The 24228-nt window shown below is 42.0% G+C and overlaps 1 protein-coding gene across 1 annotated transcript in view; it reads left to right on the top strand.

The window, feature by feature from the left end:
• The window catches only part of Tmem131 (Transmembrane protein 131), a 101395-nt gene that overhangs the window by 49432 nt on the left and 27735 nt on the right, over positions 1-24228 (top strand). The window contains exon 2 of the mRNA XM_080265923.1: positions 16302-16366. Coding sequence (XP_080122049.1) covers positions 16302-16366 — 65 coding nt within the window. The remainder of the gene's footprint in view (positions 1-16301; positions 16367-24228) is intronic.

The following is a 24228-nucleotide window of genomic DNA, read 5'->3' as shown; positions in this document are numbered from 1 at the left end:
TTGTATTATTCAGGTGTGTGTGTGTGTGTGTGTGTGTGTGTGTGTGTGTGTGTGTGTGTGTGTGTATCCTGTGATTGGTTGTGTGCATGTGTAGGTTGTATTATTCAGGTGTGTGTGTGTGTGTGTGTGTGTGTGTGTGTGTGTGTGTGTATCCTGTGATTGGTTTTGTGCATGTGTAGGTTGTATTATTCAGGTGTGTGTGTGTGTGTGTGTGTGTGTATCCTGTGATTGGTTGTGTGCATGTGTAGGTTGTATTATTCAGGTGTGTGTGTGTGTGTGTGTGTGTGTGTGTGTGTGTGTGTGTGTGTGTGTGTGTGTGTAAGTACTGTCCCTGTATGTATGCAGACAGTCACCGTGTATGTATGCGTGTGAGTGCTTGGGTGTATAGTGTGTGAGTCAGGCAGTGCATTATTTATGAGTGTAGTGTGTAAGTGTAGTGGTGCACGTACACTTTCTCTCCCTTAGTACACAGAAACACACACACACACACACACACACACACACACACACACACACACACACACACACACACGGGCTGCCTGATTGTGTTTCGTGGAATAGTAATGATTGGAGCCGTTTTATGGACTTTTAGTGTGTGTGTGTGTGTGTGTGTGTGTGTGTGTGTGTGTGTGTGTGTGTGTGTGTGTGTGTGTGTGTGTGTGAAGCAGGCATAGAGGTGCGTTCACAAAAGCTCTTGTGTAATGGAATGTTTGTGTGAATTATTATTATTATTATTATTATTATTAGCGGTATTATTATTATTATTTCTGAGAGAGAGAGAGAGAGAGAGAGAGAGAGAGAGAGAGAGAGAGAGAGAGAGAGAGAGAGAGAGAGAACACTAGCATTTTTTCTTGATAATCTTACTTTTTAGCGTCAAGACAGGATGCCAAGTTTCCTGTGTGTGTGTGTGTGTGTGTGTGTGTGTGTGTGTGTGTGTGTGTGTGTGTGTGTGTGTGTGTGTGTGTTTTCCTGTCAGTTCTTCGCCTTCCGTGTCTGGCAGTGGAGCGGTCTGTTTGCGTGCGACGGCGAGGTGTTTTGCGTTTGCGTGCGCCTTTTATTGCGTGTGAGCGGTTTGAGGGTTGATAATTGTGTGCTTCTGGTGTGTGTGTGTGTGTGTGTGTGTGTGTGTGTGTGTGTGTGTGTGTGTGTGTGTGTGTGTGTGTGTGTGTTTATATGTACTGTTGTTTAAGATTTCTCTCTCTCTCTCTCTCTCTCTCTCTCTCTCTCTCTCTCTGTATATTATGTGCGTGTTTATGATATGTATACGTCTACAGGTAAATACGCACATGTGTACTTGGTCATGTACGTATGTGTATAATTTACGTACACACGCATAAGACAAAGTAAGTCGTCAGTAAGGGTTGAGGGAGGATGTGTGTGTGTGTGTGTGTGTGTGTGTGTGTGTGTGTGTGTAACTTTGCTTGTGTCTGTTTTTCCCCTGCCTTCTCCCACGTATTTTCCTCAGTTCAGTACCAGCGCAGCACTTCTTCGTGACTAGCATCGTACGGTAGTGATGATCCCTTGTTACATCTCAGCTTTCAGTAGGGAGAGATTGACTCCTCATATAGGCACACCGACCCCCCCCCCCATTTGGCCGACCTTGAACAACAGCTGTGCTCAAAGGGGATCAGAATCTTCGTCAGGTTACACTACTGCTACTACTACTACTACTACTACTACTACTACTACATTATTATTAGTAGTAGCAGGAACAGCAGCAGCAGCAGTAGTAGTAGTTGCAGTTGTTGTGTGGTTATAGTTGTTATACTAGTGGTGTCACCCCAGACTTTGACTACTTGGTAAATGTGGTTGAGTTCCCCGCCTGGGAGTGTTGTGCAAGGCCAGCTGTGTATAGGAGATACGTATGAGTAGTAGTGTCAGCCCAGACTTTGACTACTTGGTAAATGTGGTTGAGTTCCCCGCCTGGGAGTGTTGTGCAAGGCCAGCTACCACGTCTCTGCCATGGTAGCACCACCCGGTACGATGGTAACCATGCAGCTACTACCTTTTTGGTGGGCTAACGGGTGCTACACCTTGCCCAAGGGTGACCCGGGACTATGCAGGGCAGGGGCGTCAAACAGTCCTAACCCTGGTTCAATCCACAGCAGGGTAACCATTTAATGACCACCCACCCAGCTCCCTACCCATCTATTTATCTATGTCGACGCCTTAATCACGGAAGGGGTAGCTACAAATAAATAGCCTCCATGTCACCCTGTCCTTTACCAAATTCAGCGCAGGGTAGCCATTTTATGACAGTCCACCTACCTCCTTACCGATCTGTTTATGTCGACGCCTTAATCATGGAACGGGTGGCCACAAACAAATCGCCTCCATGTCACCCTGTCCTTTACCATTTGGCTGCCTTCCCTTCAACTCACACCCCGTCTCTCACGTCTCCACTTCATCCCTCCGTCTTCCCCCTCCCCAGACCCCTCTCCACTTCAGATGCGCTCTCGTAGTCAGTCTCTCCATTCTTCATCCGCAAGACTATATTTGCCTATTTCTTTATAGCTGTGTTTTGAGTTGTAGGCACGACTGTATGTTAAAAATACACACACACACACACACACACACACACACACACACACACACACACACACACACACACACACGAACTCTTTCTACCTAACTGTATCTGTCTTTCACACACAGACAAACTCTCTCTCTCCCTCTCTCTCTCTCTCTCTCTCTCTCTCTGTCTTGGAGACGCTGTAAACAAAGAATTATCAAACTTCCTCTACTTAAGCGATAGAGAGAGAGAGAGAGAGAGAGAGAGAGAGAGAGAGAGAGAGAGAGAGAGGACCAGATATAAGCAAAGGATATCCTGTACGACCTCAGCTGATGAAGAGAGAGAGAGAGAGAGAGAGAGAGAGAGAGAGAGAGAGAGAGGACCAGATATAAGCAAAGGATATCCTGTACGACCTCAGCTGATGGAGAGAGAGAGAGAGAGAGAGAGAGAGAGTTGCCTTTTATGGATTTGATTTTGTGCCAGGAATACTACTTCTCTCTCTCTCTCTCTTTTCTCTCTCGTAATAGTATATTTTTCGTATTATGTAGTGTGTGTGTGTGTGTGTGTGTGTGTGTGTGTGTGTGTGTGTGTGTGTGTGTGTTATAATTATATTTTTCGTATTATGTAGTGTGTGTGTGTGTGTGTGTGTGTGTGTGTGTTAATAGTATATTTTTCGTATTATGTAGTGTGTGTGTGTGTGTGTGTGTGTGTGTGTGTGTGTGTGTGTGTGTGTGTGTGTGAGAGAGAGAGAGAGAGAGAGAGAGAGAGAGAATCAACCAAATCCTTTATATATCATTCTTTACAACCTAGAAAATCAAAATAACAGCATAAATCACATTGAAAAATAAATGACATTAAAATAATATAAAACGCAGTCGGTGATGATGAGTGTAGTGATGACCCTGGCTGGTGGTGTGGTGTGATGATGATGATGATAGTGATGATGATTCGACCTACAAGACCCACTCACTCATCACCCAAGTAGTCAGTTGTGGTGGTGGTGTGATGATGATGATGATGATGAACAGGGTGATGACTGAGATGAAAAAGGTGATGAATATAATAAGTCGACCTGAAACAGCCAGTCACTCATCACCCAGACCTCACCACCACCGCAGTCAACGCTGGTGGTGGTGGTGGTGGTGTGGTGTGATGATGGTGGTGGTGATGATGATGATGATGAACAAGTGTGATGCCAACCTTATGCCTCCCCTTGAAACCGATATGACCATCATACTACACACTACTCACGCTGGATCGAGAGGCAAGTATGATCATTGAATTCACCTACAGTTCTTTCACTTCAACAGAGAGAGAGAGAGAGAGAGAGAGAGAGAGAGAGAGAGAGAGATACTATAAACACGTCACTCTTCTCTCTTCTGTCATGCTGGTAACTTCAATGCCGGACCAAGGACGAATCCATCCCCTCCACTAAAAGCAAATACTGAATCATAACCCAAGAACTGGTGGCCCGATTGGACTGGAAATTGTTTTTTTTTCTTCAAGGTAGAGCATTTTAACGGTACCTTGCGCTAACGAAAACTGCGCTACGTTAATCCGGTTTTGCAGAGTTACGGTTAAAAAAATAAACAAACAAATCGGAGAATTATAGTATAGATGAGTGTAAAGTATTCGAGAGAGAGAGAGAGAGAGAGAGAGAGAGAGACAAAAGACTGCTCGTGCTCATGTGAGGCAACAGGGGATCAGTCTTTCTCTCTCTCTCTCTCTCTCTCTCTCTCATATCTAATATTTATTTCTAATTTCATTTGTCTATGGTTTAAGGATCTCTCTCTCTCTCTCTCTCTCTCTCTCTCTCTCCCCCTTTCCTTTATATCCTCCCCCTCCTCTTCCATTCCTTACCCCTTCCTCCCTCCCTCCCTCCTCTTTTCCACCCCTCCCTCACCCCCACCTCTCCCCCATCCTCTCTCTCCACCCCCATCCCACCCCCTCCCCTCCCCATTTATGGAAAATATAAACCACATGCATTTCGTTGCCCATCTGTTAATCTCTCAGCCTCCCCCCCCGTGTGTGTGTGTGTGTGTGTGTGTGTGTGTGTGTAGGTCTTCTTTTATCAGTAGCGTGGATATGCATGTGACTGACTGCGACTGTGTGTGTGTATGTGTGTGTGTGTGTGTGTGTGTGTGTGTGTGTGTGTGTGTGTGTGTGTGTTAAAATGAAGATTATTATTATCAGGTATGGCATGAAAGAGAAAGAGAGAGAGATAGAGATAGATAGATAGATAGAGAGAGAGAGGGAGGGAGAGAGAGAGAGAGAGAGTACTGAATCGTGGAAATAAAATGAAACAGCTAGAAAGGAATTAATACAAATTACTATTAGTTATTATTATTATTATTATTATTATTATTATTATTATTACCTCCGCCAAGAAAGTTACGTTTTACCCCGCATTTGTTTGTTTGTTTGCGGGATTACTTAAAAACTTATGAACGGATGTTGATGCAATTTTGTGGAAGGGTGGGACATGGGCTGAGGAAGAATTGATTAAATTTTGGGACGGATCCGGCTTCTGTAACCGCGGATCCTTTGTAATGGCACTGGCATTGACGGAGGTATGCATTCTAAGCGCTCTCTAGTTCTTATTATCATTATATTACTATTACTGTTTAGCCTAGGAAAGATCCCCAACAAAGAGGTTAATGCGTAGGTGTGTGTGTGTGTGTGTGTGTGTGTGTGTGTGTGTGTGTGTGTGTGTGTGTGTGTGTGTGTGAGAGAGAGAGAGAGAGAGAGAGAGAGAGAGAGAGAGAGAGAGAGAATATGGACCTTGGACTATTAAGTGCCCACAGGTGTTTACGAGAGAGAGAGAGAGAGAGAGAGAGAGAGAATATTTAGGAACGGAAGAGAGTATAATGGATTTAAAGTTATGGTAAATTTGTGGTCATAATAATTTTGGAGTTAATATATTTAGTTATAATAGATTTGTACCTATCGCCTGTATAGTGGCGATTTAGGCAGGTAACTAATAATGGTTTAAGACGTGAGGTGGGTAGAGTATTCAATGTACACCTTCCTCATTCTTTGGAGGGGTGGGGAGGGGAGGGGAGGGATGGAGAGAAATAGGGGGGAAGGGAGGGATGGAGGGAGAGAAGAGGAGAGGAGGAGGGGAGACGAGAAGTACAGGGGAGAGAGGAGGTAAAAGGTGAGGAATGGATGGTATAGGAGGAAAGAAAGGGAGGGAGGGAGATAGGGAGGGGAGGCAGTAAGTGGAGGGAAGGAAGGGGAGGGAGAGAAAAGGGCAGGAGGCGAAGGGAGGGGAGGGGAAAGGTAGAGGGGTAATGAGAGGGGAGGAAGAGAGAGAGGGAAGGCAGAAGAGGGGAGAGGTGGAGGGAAAGAAGGAGAAAGAGGGGAGATAAGAAGGAGGTTGGGGGGAGGTAAAGTAGAGCACTCGTGGGAAAGAAAGGACAGACGCAGGGCACTTCATAATCAGTTTGACTTAGTAGGCTTCGTTAAATATGTTACGTGGTGATTTATGCTGATTAATCGACGTTTATATCCCTCTTTAGCCTTACGTCAGTCTCGTAAATATGAAGTTTACATGAACAGCCTCTAAGTCAGTGTTATCATACCAGTTACAGGAATAAATCGGTAAAGAAACGGTACTACGAAGGTACGTAAACGAGAATAAAGGTGAGAACTCAGGGGAGGAAGGGGCGGGGCTAAGGGGCGGGGTGGGAGGAGCCAGCACGCGCCCCAGCCAGTCACCGCCCACCACGCCACGAATGTAAACAAAAAAAAGCACGTGGAGGCGGGTCTAGACACACGCTCAGCTGATTCACCCTCAACACACGCGGCTCCAGTGTCTTGTAGCTGGCTGTGTGTTTACCTTGGGAATTATGCCTTGTTTCCTTGCTTATCGGTATGCTTGCCTCTTCGAATGGAGCTTGTGCTTGCCAGGCGGGAGCTGTGTTGAACTAGTCTACTGGCGGAAAGACTGAGTGTTTATCTCTTGAAGGAAGCTTATGAATTGCTGTTGAAACCGTTTGAAAGACTCTATTCGACCTTTATGGGGGCTGGATCTCCCTCGGTTGAAAAGAAATGCGTGTGTCAGCAACCAGAATGTAATATATACTTAAAATATCGTGTCATTAACCACACTGTAGTATGTATTGGGGAAAAAAAGTGTCGCTAACCAGAGTGTAAGATGTGTTGAAGAAATCGTCTGTCATTAAGCTGAATGTAATACCGAAATGATCACCTGCAGTGGAAAAAAGTTCAAAATTGTTATGCTGTGCACTAATTTCGCCGTAGACTGAATAGAATCGCGTACCAATAGCTAGAATATATACTGCAAGTGATCTTTTGCCTAGTAGAGTTCATGATTATTTTTGCAAGACGTGACCTATAAATGCCTACTATACTGTTTTTATTTTAAATTGGCCAAGATTTTCGTCCTATTTCACCTTATTTCACGTACCTCAGCAGCGGGAAGAGACAGTGTTATGGCTCTACAACCTTCCCATGGCACTTTTTTGTGACTAGCATCATATTTTAACGTTCATCTCATGTTACAACCCAGCGCTAAAGATGGAGAGACGGTAGTTCTTGGCCAGGGTAGAGTAAAAAGAGTATAGTCCTTTGGGGAGAGGGAAGGAAAGACGGATATAGCAGCGTATGGACTGCTGTTTATACCCTTTCAAACCTTATAGATTACTGTTTGATAAAGCCCACATGAAATAGCTCAAAGCAAAACATGTTATAAAAATCTGGGTACCTTTTTGTTAACCACTGATACGTATTTTGAAACCTGGGGGACCTTTGAATCTCTGTGGAAAGACGTTCGTTGCTCAAGTGTGTGTGTGTGTGTGTGTGTGTGTGTGTGTGTGTGTGTGTGTGTGTGTGTGAAAGTAGGAAAAATAGTAGTAGTAGTAGTAATTGTTGTTGTCTTTTTTTAATGTAAACACTGGACAGTAGACTCAAGCTGCCATCCTCTGCAGTGCACCATCCTCCTTTTGGGGGATAGGGACGTGGCTGAGGGACGTGTGTATAACCAGGCAGTTCCCCCGCCCGGTTATATCAGCGCCACCACTGGAAGGCGTCCCTCTCCACCACCTATAGAAGAAAGCATTTAGCATTCTCTCAAACCCTTGAAAAAAGTGGTCAGATTTGTAAGCTATTTTGACTAGTAACCAAGGAGATCCAAACCTCAAAACCAAATTGTCCCAGTTCTCTCGCGTGAAAAATATAATCGTCTTTAGTATATGAAGGAGTGTATTAAATCTCATCCTCGGTCTACCTCTCCCCACACCCACTAGAAGCGCCTCAGGAATTGCAGTGCCCCTATTTCTAGTACAGGGGCACAAAAAGTAGCGTACCCTTCGTGAGTCATGTAATTTATGTACAGGGGGGCGCAAAAGTTCGACCAATATTTCACCAGTTCTGTTTGTCGTTTTCTTTTGTTCTTTGTTCTCTCTGTTATGTTGATGATGATGATGATATGATGATGATGATGACGACGAAGACGACTACTACTACTACTACTACTACTACTGCTACTACTACTACTACAACAACAACAACAACAACTACTATTACTACTACTACTACTATTATTATTATTATTATTATACTCGTTTTACGCTAACTTGGCCTAAAATTGCTATCTCTTAATCTTCAATGTGTAGATGTAACAATGGTTTAACGCTAGATTATGATGCCAGTCACGAAGAAGTGCTGTGAAGGAAGCGACAGAAGGACGAAATTCTGGGCCAAGCTCCACCTCACCCCCCCCATATCTCTCCTTATCTCATCCTCGGTCGTCCTCTCCCCTTTCCCCCTCCACCTCACTCACACTCTCGTAGTCAGTCTCTCATTCAGTCACACGCGGATCAACACCACAGCGCTCCTTCACTTCCTCAGACGCAGTGGAATATATTAGGCAAACTTCTGGGTCTAACTGTACCTCGATCAATGTACGGTATGTGTGTGTGTGTGTGTGTGTGTGTGTGTGTGTGTGAGAGAGAGAGAGAGAGAGAGAGAGGGGGGGGTACAGTATAAGGTAGCGTTAGTGAAATGTGGATGGTGCTTCCCGTAGAATTTAATACACTAGCCTCTACCTTGTCAAAATTTATCTACATAATAGTCCTTAATTCTGAGGTCTGTGGAATGATTGAACTCTGTCTAGGGAGAGTGATGGCCAGGATGAACTCTACCTCATGCTGGCGAAGTACGAAGCTGATAATTTGTCTGTAGCGAGTGGCATGTAAATGTGGCGTGCGTGTGTGTGTGTGTGTGTGTGTGTGTGTGTGTGTGTGTGTGTGAGAGAGAGAGAGAGAGAGAGAGAGAGAGAGAGAGAGAGAGAGAGAGAGAGAGGTGCGTGCATAAAGGCGATTGCAGTGGACATTTCATTATTAAATTATTCACTTTCTTTCACCACCACCACCATCACCACAACTACCACCATTCCTACCACAGCTACAACCATTTCTACCACAACGAGCACCATTTCTACCAACATTACCACACCTGTCACAACTACCACTGTCACTACCACAACTACCACTATTACTACCCCAGTTACGACCAGTACTGCCACAACTACCACCTTTCCTAGCACAGCTGCCATAACAACCACCACTACTACCATCCCTACCACAACTACCATCTTCACTGCCACACTACCTATCATCCCGACCACAAGGATAAGCAGTATCTCAATTACACACACACACACACACACACACTCACACTCACTCTCTCTCTCTCTCTCTCTCTCTCCAATATCCTTATTTACAAATTCGTGATAGTATTTCCCTCCTCCTTCCTTCCTTCTCTCCATGTTTCCTCCCTACCTTCTTCCTCCCATCCATCTTTCCTTCCTTCCATCCATCCATCTCTCTCTCTCTCTCTCTCTCTCTCTCTCTCTCTCTCTCTCTCTCTCATTAGATATATTTATCGAATAGTACCTTATGAATCATCCATAAACACCTGAATTTTGTCTGCTTACTCTCTCTCTCTCTCTCTCTCTCTCTCTCTCTCTCTCTCTCTCTCTCTCTCTCTCAATAATAATAATAATAATAATAAACATTAACCCAGAAAGAATATTTTTAGTTATTTTTTTCTTCGACCTACATAAGCGTTTCAGGTGTGGCTAATTACAGGTGTGTGTGAGAGAGAGAGAGAGAGAGAGAGAGAGAGAGAGAGAGAGAGAGAGAGATGCAGTGACGCTGTCCTTTTATTAATTACTGACACACACACACACACACACACACACACACACACACACACACACGTGGGGTGAGTCATAGCATTGATTATTATAGCACAAGTCTGGAGTTAACTTTAGCTCGACAGAATAGTAGTAGTAGTAGTAGTAAGAGGAGGAGGAGGAGGAGGAGCTGTAGTAGTAGTAGTAGTAGCAGTAATAATAATAATAATAATAATAATAATAATAATAATAACAGGAAATCACTAATGTGTTGACAGAGAGGGTGGAAGTGCATTGGATTTCTCGGAAAAAATTCTTGAGGTGTGTGTGTGTGTGTGTGTGTGTGTGTGTGTGTGAGAGAGAGAGAGAGAGAGAGAGAGAGAGAGAGAGAGCACAAAGGGAGTGAACAATAGGGTCAAAATAACTTCATAGAACTGAACAATAGATTTAAAAACAGACTTCTGAATCAATAGCACAGACCTGCACTCCTGACTATTGTTGCTGTTACTCCTAATCTGTTTGTCTCGATTATGAAAGGGAAGAGGAGGAGGAGGAGGAGGAAGAAGAATTTGTAGCGAAGAGGAGAAGAATGGGAGATATGAGGAAGTAAAGACAGGAGGAAGAAGGGAAGGAATGTGGAGGTTGAAGAGAAAAGGAGAGGAAAAGGAAATACGGAGGAGGAGGAGGATATAATGGCGTGCCAGTCCTGCAACTTGAATATGCCGCGGTTACATGAAATTCGGTGAGCCTTTGATATAAGATTCTCCTTGGTTACTAGTCAAATTAACCCTCGTCTTATTACACCTGGCCATAGCCGAGCTGAAAGGGATCAGGGGTCTTTGTCAGGTTAGAATAATTGCACTACAGGAACCTCTCAGTTGAACGAAAATCTATTCCATTTATAACTCAACGTGAATAAAAACCGTTCCATGAATACTAATTTGAAAACATTACTTTCAGAAATTATAATACTGAACATTGTAGCTTATTTTAAGTGTAATTTATACGTCAAAGGACAATGCATCTTGAGCTACAGGATTTAAAATGGTAATTATATGTGACTTATTATGCCTTGTAAAACTCTGAAATCTAGAGTGATATCAAACTAGAATATGTTAAGAAACGATTGAAAAATAATGCAAATTATGTGGATAAATGTTTAAATAAAGTGTTTTGAAATATAAGGTGATTGAATGCACATGCTTATATAAAGTACGTGTTTTGATACGTTTGCAAGTTAGCTCTGAAAAAGTACAGTAATTATCGGGAAAGCATGTAGTTTTGAATAATGTGATACTCTGAATCAAAATACCTACCTGAAATGCCATGACTGATAAATCTGTGTATTGAAGAGTGTTCTGATGGCCTACAATATACTGACCAACGTGATTTCCTTGAAAGATGTTAAATTTTAAATATGGTGCGTTTGAAACACGAAATTTTATGACGCTAAATAGAAGTGAATTTTGATTAATAACACTCTTCTGACCTAAAATCAACAATAATTACTTGTAACATACATAATTTTAGTCTGATGCTCTTAAATATATGGGAGTCTGGTGCGCTGACCTATAAATATATACTGCAGGTAGAAGCGCGTTTCGATGAAGTGCCACTGACCTCAAAATCATGGTAATTATCTTAATATCCATGAATTGTTAAATAATTCCATGATCTTATAAAAATATACCAGTTTCTGTTATAACGACCTTCGCATCTTGGAAGAAAACGAGTTCAACACGGAAAGAGATGTTTTAGAAGAAGAGCGAACTTGTTGAGTGAGAGGCAGACCTGTGACAAGCGAGGAAGAAAGATGGATTTAGAAGTTCGCCAGGGGGTTATGCTGGGGAGGGCGGTGTTCCTGTGGGTGGCTGTGGGTGTGGCCGGGGCGGGGGCGAGGCAGGCGTGTCCATGCTGGTGTGATCAGCGTGGAATTATACCCATCCAGCCGCTGCCACCTCCCCCCATACCCAGCGCCCTGCCATCCCACCACCAGGCCATCTCAGCATCATCATCTCGTATTCAAGCCATCCCCCCTCCACCACACACAATTGTGGTGGACAGTGACCCCAATATGACAGTGTGGTCGGTGATAGGGGACATCATCGCGCCTTTTTCTCGCTGTATGTCCATCTCCGACTTATTTTGGCACTGTATGTCTTTTTTTTTTACTTTTTTTTCCTCCTATCTTGCCTTACGGTTTTTCGTGATAGTTTAAATTTAGATGACTCATTTTCCCAACCCCTTCACTACGAGATGCGTTAGTTAATAATCCGTAAGATGTACGAAATTTTCTTTCAAGTTAAATATATCCATTCAGATACTACTGTACTTGGTAGAAATCGTTTACCAATCATTTTAGTCGAACAGAACTGTGAGATAAAGATTAAAATAGATTTTCTTTTGAAGGGGTTAGCATTGATATGTTTTATTGTAGCCTCCTTTAATTAACTGCATATCAGAGCTGTATTTTTTTTTTTATTACTGTATGAGGATAATTGCATGTACCATTTAACCTGACTTAAACAGTGACTCACAAACATAAGATCAGTGCTACTGTTGCAGCTAATATAGTAAATTTTTACTTCATACAACCAAAGAACTCCAGGTTCATTCTGATGTGTCTTGAACCACTGTATTGTGACTCACCAATCATAAATTTTTGCAGTGTCCCACCCCCACAAGAATCATGTTTCTTCCCATACCAAATTTAGGTTAACAGTTTTCAAAATACAGTACATTAAAAAACACTGGGAAAACAAACAAGACCAGATTAGATCAACATAGTATCATTATCTTAAAGGTTTAAACGTGTATGATCACCATAAGGATCTACAAGGCCAGATCAAAATAACTCAAATCTCAAAATAACTTTAGATGAGTAGGTCCTTTCACCTGATGATGCTTGGGGACATCAGAGAGGGATTCTGGCTAGTCATAATTAGTACTTAAATTATGACTACAACTCTCATCTTAAATGTTGGGACTAACTGCCAAGCCCTGGGCTCCTACGCTCCTCATGGGGCAATGTAGGATTGGATGATGGATGGATGGATGGGACCATTTTGGGGAAATGAAAATTATTTGCTGATTTCTCAATTATAGGGGTTCAGGGAATAAACCCCCATGGATAGGGACTGATACAAGCCTTACCAAATAATCTACAGGAAACTGATTTTTGGACCATCACTAAAAGTTTCTACCCTCCTCTGATAAGACGTTCTACCCTGCATATCCTTAGCCTCTTGCCTATTCAACCACTTTCTACTCTACTGACCTAGTTTCTACCCTGTTCAGTTTGTTTCTACCCTGCATATCTCAACCTGCTGGCCCTCTACTTACCCCACACATACCGGTACAGTTTTAATCCCCCCCCACACATTCAAAACACCTATCTTCTCACTTTCATTCTAAGTAACCAGACTTTCATATCCATACATCCAGAGTATCATCACTATACATCCTTCACTGCAAATATTGACAACATCCTTCTTTCACACATCCAAGTGTTTCATCCATACGACTCAGACGGTTTCATCCTTACACATGTGAAACTTGCATTCCTTTCCTTTCCTGTTCTCTCGTCATATCATTTGTATCTCTACCTGTATGTCTGAACCAGTCTTGCCAATTCTCTCACCATTCAAACAGATCCTTCCACAATACCCTCTGTTGCAACCATACCCTATTACACACTCCTATCCAAGCGCCACACCTGATTCACTCTTCCTCCTATTTGTAGCATCTCCACCTTTTCCTCCCAATCTTTCCAGTCATGCCTTCACCCTTTCTTTTCTAATTAATCCATCCTTATTTCTTGCCCTTCAAGCTAATCCTTTCTTAACCCCAGTGTTTCACCAGACTCCTCTCTTTCAACCAACCCTTCCTTTCACCAAACTCGCTTCATTCAACCAACCCTTCCTCTCCCCTCTCCAAAATGATCCCTACGAAATCCTCTCAACCAGCCATCCATACCTTCTTATCTATCTTCTACCATACGTTGTTCATCGTAACAAATCTAAACAGCAAACCTGTTAAGGAATCCCTACTTTAAGGAAAACTCAAAATAGGACAGAACCCTACTTTGGGGTAAACCCAAAATAAGGGGAGGAAATGACTAGGACACCACTTCAGGATAAACTCAAAGTGGGGAGTGAAACAACTGGAAGATCAATTTCAGGGTGGATCACAGCAGGAAAGGGAAGTGAGCAACCCAGGGGGTTTCCACCTCGCAGGTTCCACAGGGTCAGAGCTGATCCTTTCCTGTTTATCCCTTATTGGTTACACAATACTCAGATCAACCCCTTCCACTCAAGCGGACAATCGAGAACCCACTCCCACCTACTGATCCCTAACCTGAGAAATTTCACCTCACAGCAGCACCACTCAAACCCAACCTACCCCCTTCTTTAGCTTTGCACCCTGATGAGGGGTGCTCCTCTGGCATCTGAATCCTTTCTGCACTTTTACATCTCATCTAACCAGTACTTATCCAATTGCTCTCTTCTTACCAATCATGCATTATTATCCAATCATTTCTTCCATATTAATCTTACCCTATCTTTGCTGTCATTCTCCACTCACTCTTCCAATCAGTCTACCATAACTCTCATCTTACCCTATCTTCATTGTCATTCTCTACTCAGTTCATTTACTTTTCAGTGAATCTTCCATTTCACTTTCTCCCTTCCAACCAATTCTTCCAGTTCACAATCAACTCTCCAAAACCTTCCCACTTTTCTCTCCACACTTGCAGACTCCAATCCCTCCCCCCCCCTTTTTTTTTTTACCATGCCTTTTCATATCACACTTTCTGTCATCAAATACTGTTGAAGAGTGAAGAGTAATGTAATGTGCATGTAGTGTGGTGCAGACAGTCACAGGAAATGTATAGGAAAGTACGCTGGACTACTCTCTATATAATGAAATACCGATACTGAAGCTCAGCAAAGGAGGATGACAGCCAGGTGCTCCAGCCCTCCCCATCACCAGCTTTGCAGCCTTGGAACTCTCGTAATTCTGATTCACCTGTACGCATTTTACTCTACTGCTTTTGGTTGAAACCTGACCACCCTAAGCCAGACTTAGCTGGAACTTGTAACATTATGCAATGAGGCACTGTGTATAGAAAGAAAGTTTCTCAGAATGATTAGCTATGTCTCTTGCGTTCACAATTTAAATCCTCAAGATACCACGGTTGTATGAAACTGAACTGATACATTTAAAAGACATTATAATGCTGAACTAAAATTATCACTGTAATGGAGAAGAAACCTTTTCCAGATCATACAGTACATGGCTCGAATAAAGTGTAAAAGTTTTCATCATATAGAAAGGGGTAAGAAAATGTCCCTTAGAAGAATGACGCACGATCACTCTTCCCATCTCAGAAAAATTCAGTCAGATTGGAACATGGCAACTTTATAGCCAACCTAGAACATTGCAGGATAAGTGCAGTTTACCTGGCCACCAATCATAGTATTACAGCAAGTCCTCATTAGAAGTTTTGCTACTAAATCACAGAGTAAAAGAAATTACCTGTTAAACTTGCATCATTCCTATTTACATAACTAGTTTTATGGATGAAGTTTTGATTGGCAAGGGCCCTTCATTGCAATACTTGATTGAAAAACCTCCACCAGGTACACTGAGATTCACGTATACACCTAGCACATGACAAGGCACCCTGATAGAATCCCTGAGACTATTAGGCTTATAGAAACTGCCCCCCAGGGACTGAAGTTATGGACATTTGAAATCCAAGGTTAATTTAAATAGTTAAGGTCACCACGATGATATAGTGGTAGTAAAACTTTTGCTTGTGTACCCATGGGATTGTAAGAACCACTGCATAAAAACCCTGTGAGGTGAATGGCTGTGTTGTTGTGGTATGAGATGAACCACTGTGGAATGTTGGCTGACTTCCTTTTACAATGCTGTGACTTGTTCCTATGGAAGAATATACGCATTGTGCAAGACCTGTTTATGTGGGAGATAAAACTGCTTTGGCACAATTTACAATGTGTGTGTGTGTGTGTGTGTGTGTGTGTGTGTGTGTGTGTGTGTGTGTGTGTGTGTGTGTGTGTGTGTGTGTGTGTGTGCATATTGCATTGCATTGTCAGGTGTGACAATTTAAGTCAGTTGCATCAGTTTTCATTTTTGTTTTATGGTATTACTACAGAATTATTACCAGTATTTTAACTTTATAGAAAGTAAATACGAGTGGTAGTGTCAGCCCAGACTTTTTAAATGTGGTTGAGTTCCCCGCCTGGGAGTGTTGTGCAAGGCCAGCTACCACGTCACTGCCATGGTAGCACCACTCGGTACGATGGTAACCATGCAGCTACTACCTTTTTGGTGGGCTAACGGGTGCTACACCTTGCCCAAGGGTGACCCGGGACTATGCAGGGCAGGGGCGTCCAGCTTCCCTGAGCTGGACACATCGCACGGCTGCATACCCAATTTTCTATATATGCAGTAATAGAATGCATTTGCTATATGATTCAGCCAGGTGGAAGAATACCATTTTGTGCTGCTTTGTACTGTATGTACAGTACAGTCCTGTTTTCTTTACATGTGCAGTAGTAAACATAACAGATTATTAACATACTTTCCTTTCCCTTACAGCATTTATCCAGGTGGACAATGAACTCAAATACCTGGTGGACGGTGTGGCAATACATATGAATGAGGTTAGTGAACCTTGCATTTTGTTGCTTTTGTACGACATTCATTTTGGTGCATTTAGGTTTTTGTGAAGCCCTGTATTGCAGACATACCGGTATACTTTAATCTAAACTTTAATCTTTAGCCTACTGGTACCTGATTTATACTCCTAACCCTTCCAGTACATTGACAGCCTAGTGATTTAGAGGTGCTACACTAAGATTACCAGCATTTTATTAAGCTTTGAAGAGGCTTTTGGAACTGGAAGGGTTAGCTATAGCCATCATTAACCCCTCCAGGACAAGAGTCTTTCCTAAGCCAAATAAAATCCTCTGTAGATAAGAAGAAGGGAAAGATGTTATAGGATTCAAGGAGTTACTTTTACCCATATAATAATACCTAGAACCCTTGCATGTATCCCTGGACATGCTTTTAAATATACTGCCTCAGAAGATTCTCTTAAAACATCCATAAACTGACAATACAGCATTTATTCAGCCTTTGAAATATCCATAAATGTACTGTACCACTAAATATATTTAAAAATGTGCTCATAGATTTACCAGTATCCTCTGATAAAACCCTAATTGTACCCTTAGATATAATCCGTCAGTAATCCCTGAACATATACTGAGATGCTAGTGGTAGGTATTGGCAACCATCATCCACTCATTTGATGTAGTGCTGCTTACCAGGACCTCTTCCTTCACCTCTGTCTTTCTTTTTCTGTCAGCCCTTCCCTCTTCCTATTTCTCCCATCCTCCCTCTCACTTTTTATCACTGCTTTCTACTGCAGGTGGCTCTACACTGAGTGAGAAGCCTAATGGTTTGCTGTAAACCAGGAAACCATTTACAATGCTAGGTGGTAACCATTTAACCAATTAACTGGGTGATTTGGAGCCTACTATGGTGCCCCTGTCAACTAGGTGCAGAGATGCAAATATGGTGCCCATCTGGGAACCAACCCTCCACACTCTTCCCCATACCTCATTGTGGCACGGCGCTGTCTGCCACGGGAGGAGATATGTCCGTTGCATGGAACAGCCCTGCAGGGGCAGTTGCTTGTCTGCATGGGTCTGCATGTCTAGACAGACTGGGGTTAATCATCATCATCATCAGTACAGATATATCCTGTAACCTTTTACTATGTCCCCAAAATACACTCTTAGATATTACTGTTGGATGCAACACTTAATGCATAGTGTACAGTAATAGTAAAATAAAGCCCTGAATGTACCCTTTTGTACTGTGTAACCCTTTCCCTTAACATGTAAATATATTTTAATACTTCATATATACTGTACAGTAACCCTTCTGTTTATTCCCAAGCATACCCGAAGCTACCACCCTTCTTGTGTTTACTGTATAATGTGCATACATGTATCTTGAGGCATGCTCCTAAATACACAGTAACACTATTTATTTCCCCAAGCATTCCTTTCTTATGTAGCCTGTGCATAAATCATGGCATGTTCTTAGATATATAATTACCATTCATTTCATCTTTAAACATCTTTAATACCATCTTTTCCTTTTTGTCAAACATTCATATACCAAAGCATGCTCTTAGACACACACTAACCATTCAGTAAATATCTAAGCTTATCTTTTACCATCTGATATAGAAACTTCTTTTATTTTATTTATTTATTTTACCTTTAGGTATTTGACAGTGGTCTCTCCATGTTTGCAGCAGTTTAAATATATGATTATCTAAAAGTGTTTCAACTAAATGCAGCCTGTAAGGGTCTCCATCTGAGGGGAGTTTGGCCTTTCTTGCTTGCATAATGCCACACAGGGACAAGTGAGGCCGGTCACCATTGCCCTAAATGTTGAAACTAAGTACCCTAGCCCCAGGCAAACTGAGGTATGATGATGATGATGATGATGATGAGGCAAGTGGGATAATGATGATAATGATTGCCTGAAAACCCAGTGCATTGCCCCCAAAACATCAAGATGTTAGACTGTGTTTGTTGAAAATATATTTGGATATGATTAAATAACAGTTTATTAATTCATTCCAAAACACACCTTAATCAAATGGATTTTGAGATGGTTTGTCAGCCTGCAAAATAACCAACCCACGAATAAGAAGGGACCACTGTAGTCTTTTTTCCAAAGCAGTAATATTAAGCATTAATTTTTTTTCTCAGTTTCTTTCATATATGTACAGCTCACATTCATTTCTTTAAAAGGAATTGTACTGTAATTAAGTTCTGATGTTGATGAATGTTAATATTACCAGTGTTGGAATTAATGGAAGCTACTTGTCGTTGTGTTCAGTTTTTATATATGTTTTACAGTTAATGGAAGCTGTTTTTATCGTCCTCCCTTGTTTGAATTCTGTATATTAGCCTATAGGCTGTGGCAGGACTGTCATAGGGGCATTTGTGGTGCAGGAGCTTTGATAACAATTGACCTCTTGCACTTTAAGGATTTTCACACAAATACGTACCATACTAATATGAGTAACTACACAAGTAAGTCAGTAACCACGCACAAATGATACAAACTGGAGGACTCTGTGCCTCTGTTTGTGTGTGGTGAGTTCAAGACACTGTAATTTTGGCTATTTTGTGGCAGTGGGAATATCTTTTCACCTGCTAGTTTCCAAGAGAGCAGGAAACAGCCACCACCAACCATCATTAATCAAACGTTGCATCAGCCTGTTTGTGGCCACTTGTCAAACATAAACACACATTTTGCTTCATAAGGAAAGGCAGAAAAACTGAGAAATTTGGCAAGAGTCTAAAAGGCACACCACAAGCTATTGGAAGTGCCCTCTGAAAGACATGCCACAACTGAGGGGTTCTGGCAGTTTTAAATTAATGACAGCAACTCTTTTTCCTTTTTTCTTTTTCCCCAAGTACATCACATTTGGCAGTAATGGAAGCTGTTTGTCATTATCATTGCCATTTGCATTTTGAATCATTTTCAGTATCAGTGGATACCATTTAAGCTTTGACATGTTATTCAGGGTAACAGTAGATCATTACCTTCACCAATGAAGTTGGAGAAAGCTATGTATTCACCTACTGTATGTGTGTCTGTTTGTCCACATGATATCTCCAAAAGTTTTCAGTGAATTTCAGTGAAATTTTGTGCAAGGGTGGGCCATGGGCCAAGAATGAATTGATTAAGGTTTGGAACAGGTCTGGATCCTGAAATGGCATTGGCAGAGGTATGCACTCTCTGTGTGCTTTCTAGTTTAAGGTTTAAATAAATGAAGGTTTGGTGGTAGGTCATTCTGTGGACTTAGTTGCAAAACACATTACTTATAATGAGGATCCAGAATGCTTAACCCCTTTTATCTGGTGACATTTTTCTACTCATACTCTTGCTTTTTAAAGACAATTTTATTTGGCTTTAGAGAGATTTTGAACTGGAGGGGGTTGGATATATCCTTCAGGCACCCCTTTAGTACCAGGGTGTTTCTGTAAGGTGAATGTGGCAGAAGAAACTATGTACTGCAAAGCAATTCCATTATATTAAAGGGGGTTAAGTTGACCCTCATTTTACAACTGTAACATTTTTGCACTGTTTTAAATTTTAATATAGTATTTTCTTCTCATGTATGTGATCCATGAAATCAAATACTACTGTATATGATCAATCATTATCCAATCAGTTTTCAAAAATGCATCCCAGTCCTAAAACAAGGGAGTGCTGTATGTGAATAAATGAGATAAATTGTTGCTGAGCTGTACTGTGTGGTATAGGATGGTGCGCCACTGGACAGTATACCAGGCGTCCTCCAGCACTGCATCAACTTCAACCGTGGTGGCCCAGCTATACTGCCCCTGCCATGCCCGCCCTCTCAGGTCCCCCTTGACCTGCGTGACTGTGACCCCAGTCAGGGTGGCCAGTTGGAGCCCATCAGGTGTGCTCAGGCCTTACAGGAATCCACCACACCCCCGCCAGAAAACAGTCCCAGGTCGTGTGTCATTGATATGTGTCAGGCCAACAACGACTGCATCACCATCAAGGTCAAGAGCATCCCTGAGCCTCCGTGCGTTCCCAGTGACATAGAGCTGCAGTTGATGTACAGTGGTGTGCCAGATATCCAGCAAGAACACCACCCTCCGGAGGTCAGGATGGTGCATGTTAATGACATTGCCAGCAACAACGAGGATCTTTTGCCTTACCTTCGACCAGGACAGGGTCAGACACCAACCCTGCGACTCCCAGTGTGTGCTAGCATGCCGGCCGACCCTCCCGCCAGCAAGCCACAGGAGCCGCCTTGCCATGAGGAGTACAGCTGCTGGGGCTTGAGTGATGAGGGCCCCAAACCTGGCTCTGACTGCTCCAAGACATGGCTGTGGATTCCGTCACCCCGTCAGGTACCCACACAACACCTGTTTATCCAGCCATCCTGCCTTCACCTTGAGTGCCTCTGTGGCTTTAACCTATAGAACTCTAGGATGTCCTGTTTGTTTTATTTTTGCCATGTCCTGTTGATTCAATTCAGGTATGGATAGACTCTGTGAACTGGGGGGGTTAGATATCCTAAATAAACCCCTTCTGTACAGGAGCTTTCCTAAGTTGAATATAATTAGCAGCAGCAAGAATAAACTAATAAGGATGTCATCCAGAGTCAAAGGGTTAATCACTTCCTTCAGTCACTATGCTTCGTGAAGCCAGTCTCACACCAGCTGTTGCCCACATCACCTGTGCTGTAACTTGCTTCCCCCTATACCACACCAAGCCTAGTTCACTGCAGTAACATACACTTCATGGTAACATGACTCACTGCATTCTGTTCCACGCTGTGCCCAGCTATGCTCTGTTCACAGCTATATCATTCCTGGATTGTAACAAGGATAACCTCGGTCTCTTCCATGCCAAGCCCAGCTCACCACAGCAGTAACATACACCTGATGGTAATGTAACTCACTGCATTCTGTTCCACATTGTGCCCCGCTGTGCCAAATTCATGGCAGCACTTGTCCTGGAATTTAACATAGCCCTGCGCTCTTCCACACCAAGCCCTGCTTTCTACAATAACCCAGTTTGATGGTGATGTAACTCACCTTTCCCTGTTCCACACTACATCTAGATCACAGCAAATAACATTTCCAGGATTGCAGTGTAAATCACCTCTCCACCTTCGCTGCCATACCCAGTTCACCACAGTAACTTTAGTGGATGGATTAGTCTGATATGCTGGCTGCAATACCACAAGTGTTGGGTCAGGGAGTTGTGCTTCTCTGCTACTACTGAGCCTTCATTCAACCTGCTTTCAAGTGTAGGTTTTGCTTAAGGTGCAGTGATTGTAGGCCTTGCTTAATATGCATTTATAATGGGTTTTGCTTGAAGTGCAGTTATTACAAGTATAGCCAACCTTATGGTTCTGTGCCCCAAAGGGAATAATGAGGGATTGGCTCTTGGTGTTGTGCATTCCTAAGGTTAGTTGTGACATATACTAGACAAAGGATATGGTTCACTGTGGTACATTGAAGCAGCTATGAGGAGCATGCACATGCCAAGGATTGCACTTCTATAACCTTGGCAGTCAGTGGAATACTTTACCTCTCCATTACCTTGACAATCAGTAAAACAGTCTTGCCCTACAAGTGTTTCAAGAGCACCTGACTCATAGGAAGCAGATGATGAGGATTGTATTATGCTTATGAGCTGGGGGAGAGGAACTGCAAAGCTCATTTAAGACATGGATGAATATGTGGCCTATTTTACTGGATGGTCTGTTGCAAGAGTTACTAATTTTATGCTTTCCATTCCTGTCTCTGGATCTGTCTGCTTCATGTAATAATAGGAATTAAGGTTGGAGGTAGGACAAACTGCAGCAGCTGCCTCTTGTGACTGGGAAGAGGATGGTGTGACTGATGGCTCTGAATAAAACTTTCAGCTAAAACAGCCTGTGTAAATTGTAATGGATATTTCAATATTTTGATGTCTTTTTATGGTATATAATTTTATGTATATACAATATACTGTAATTATAAGTATATATATATCATACAAGTTTTGTATTAGAAGGTGGATGTGATTACTATGCTGTATATATGCATTATATTTATTGTACAGTGTTTACAGGAATTATCCTTACCAAGGTGATTGATGGCTTCACAGTGGTTGCTGTTACAGTAGTATGTAGTACAGTAGTGTACAGTATGGAAATGACAGCATGTTATTTTTTCTGGGAGTGCTGTAAATTCATGATGCTGGTTGTGTATGTGGCTAATGACAATGCTGTGTGTCATTATTATTTGTTGTTCGGTAAAGTGAAGTATCAGAGGCCAGACTAGACCGGTAATCAATACATTCAGTGCTTAATGCTGAGTGCCTCAAATAGCAATGAATATGCTCTTGACAAAAAATATTTTTGAACATTGTAAGCATGATACAATATCAAACTAATAATAGAAGTGCAGTAAGAAAATTTTCCTTTGAATCTTCAGATAGGTACAGAATAATAACTTCAGGTGTTTTGCACAGTAAGTACCATAAGGACAAGCTCTGTATATTGCAGTGATTCCTCCACGTTCATGGGTAATGCATAAGACACCCTCGCAAAAAGGCAGAATCTGTGAATAATTCTTACCCTCCCAAAATGGCAGCTACAGTCAGCTGTAAGCAGTATTTGACTGCCTAAGGACAAATTTTTTGCAGTGCCCCAAAACATTATCAGACATAAGGATCTACATGTTTAAAATGTAGAGATGGCTTATTAAAATGCAAATAACAGCAGCCACAGATACACATGCTGAAGTTAAGGAGGGTCTGCGGTACTGTTGCAGAACTTCTTAAGAAGTGGACCACACAATCACATACACCAGTCACGCCAAGACTACAAAATCCAATGCTTATACTCATTTTTTTTTTTTTTTTTTTTTTTTTTTTTTTTTTTTTTATAGTGTGGAGGGAGGCAGTTATGTCTACAAATGAACTATAGTACCTTTCATTTCCCCTTGTGGTAAATGTTAAGCCAGGTATGGTGGTGTATTGGGTGTGTCAGGTCATGTAATTCCTGTCATTTGCTGTATATCTGGTACTGGAAAGGGATGGCTTTCTGTGGTAGCACCAATATAGCCATGAAGTTTTTACTGCCCAGTTATGCAAATGTATCTTGGTTCCTTCCCTGTCCCCTAAAAAAAAAGGGTGGCAGACTGAAAGAAAATGGGAACTTCGGCCAACAGTCCCGTGTATTCACAGCCACAGGGCCACCACATCAACGGCTGTTATCTCTGCAACTCGTACTTCCAGACAGATTTCTTGTCAGCTATTGTTGAATAACAGTGTATACTGAATACACTACTATTTAGCTCATACATTATCTTATGTGACTGGTAACCATTTGCTGTACCTATTATTGTTATTTTCCCCATGAAGTGGCGTAGAAATTATTCTCCCATGTATTCTTTGTGTGTTGTAGAAGATGACTGAAAATTGTGAGATATGGAGTCTGTACTGTACTATACTTTGTTTGCATTAACTAGGTGTAAAATTTCTTCTTGTCTCCATTTTGAATGCATGGTTGTAACAATAGATTAACACGAGGATACAATGCTGTAGTCAAAAAGAAATGCTGTGGAAAGAATGTAGAGATGCAGTGTGAACTTATTCTACCGTTGAGTTATGTAAAATAAACTGCAAAAGAAGGAACTTATCCACAAAGTTAAGATGGATGAAATACAGTTTGCTTTTGCTGTTGAGAAAAATTGCTTCTGCGTATGGCAGCAATTGCTTCATATGCTTATTGTCTCACTAATGGGAAAAATTTGCAGGTGTTTACAGGTAGGGCATCACTGTATGTTATTCTTTATATGTGTATTTTTTACATTCATTTATGGTCTGAGCCTCATTTTGCTTAAAGCATTATAGAGCACAATACGCTGTCTGTTTTATCGGTAACCGATTACCAGCA

This window comes from Coenobita brevimanus, chromosome 17 (genome assembly GCF_032717465.1).
Source record: "Coenobita brevimanus isolate Jiangsu-jjx chromosome 17, ASM3271746v2, whole genome shotgun sequence".
Taxonomy (NCBI): domain Eukaryota; kingdom Metazoa; phylum Arthropoda; class Malacostraca; order Decapoda; family Coenobitidae; genus Coenobita; species Coenobita brevimanus.
The sequence above is the reverse complement of the archived record's forward strand: the minus strand, read 5'-3'. Positions and strand labels throughout refer to the sequence as shown.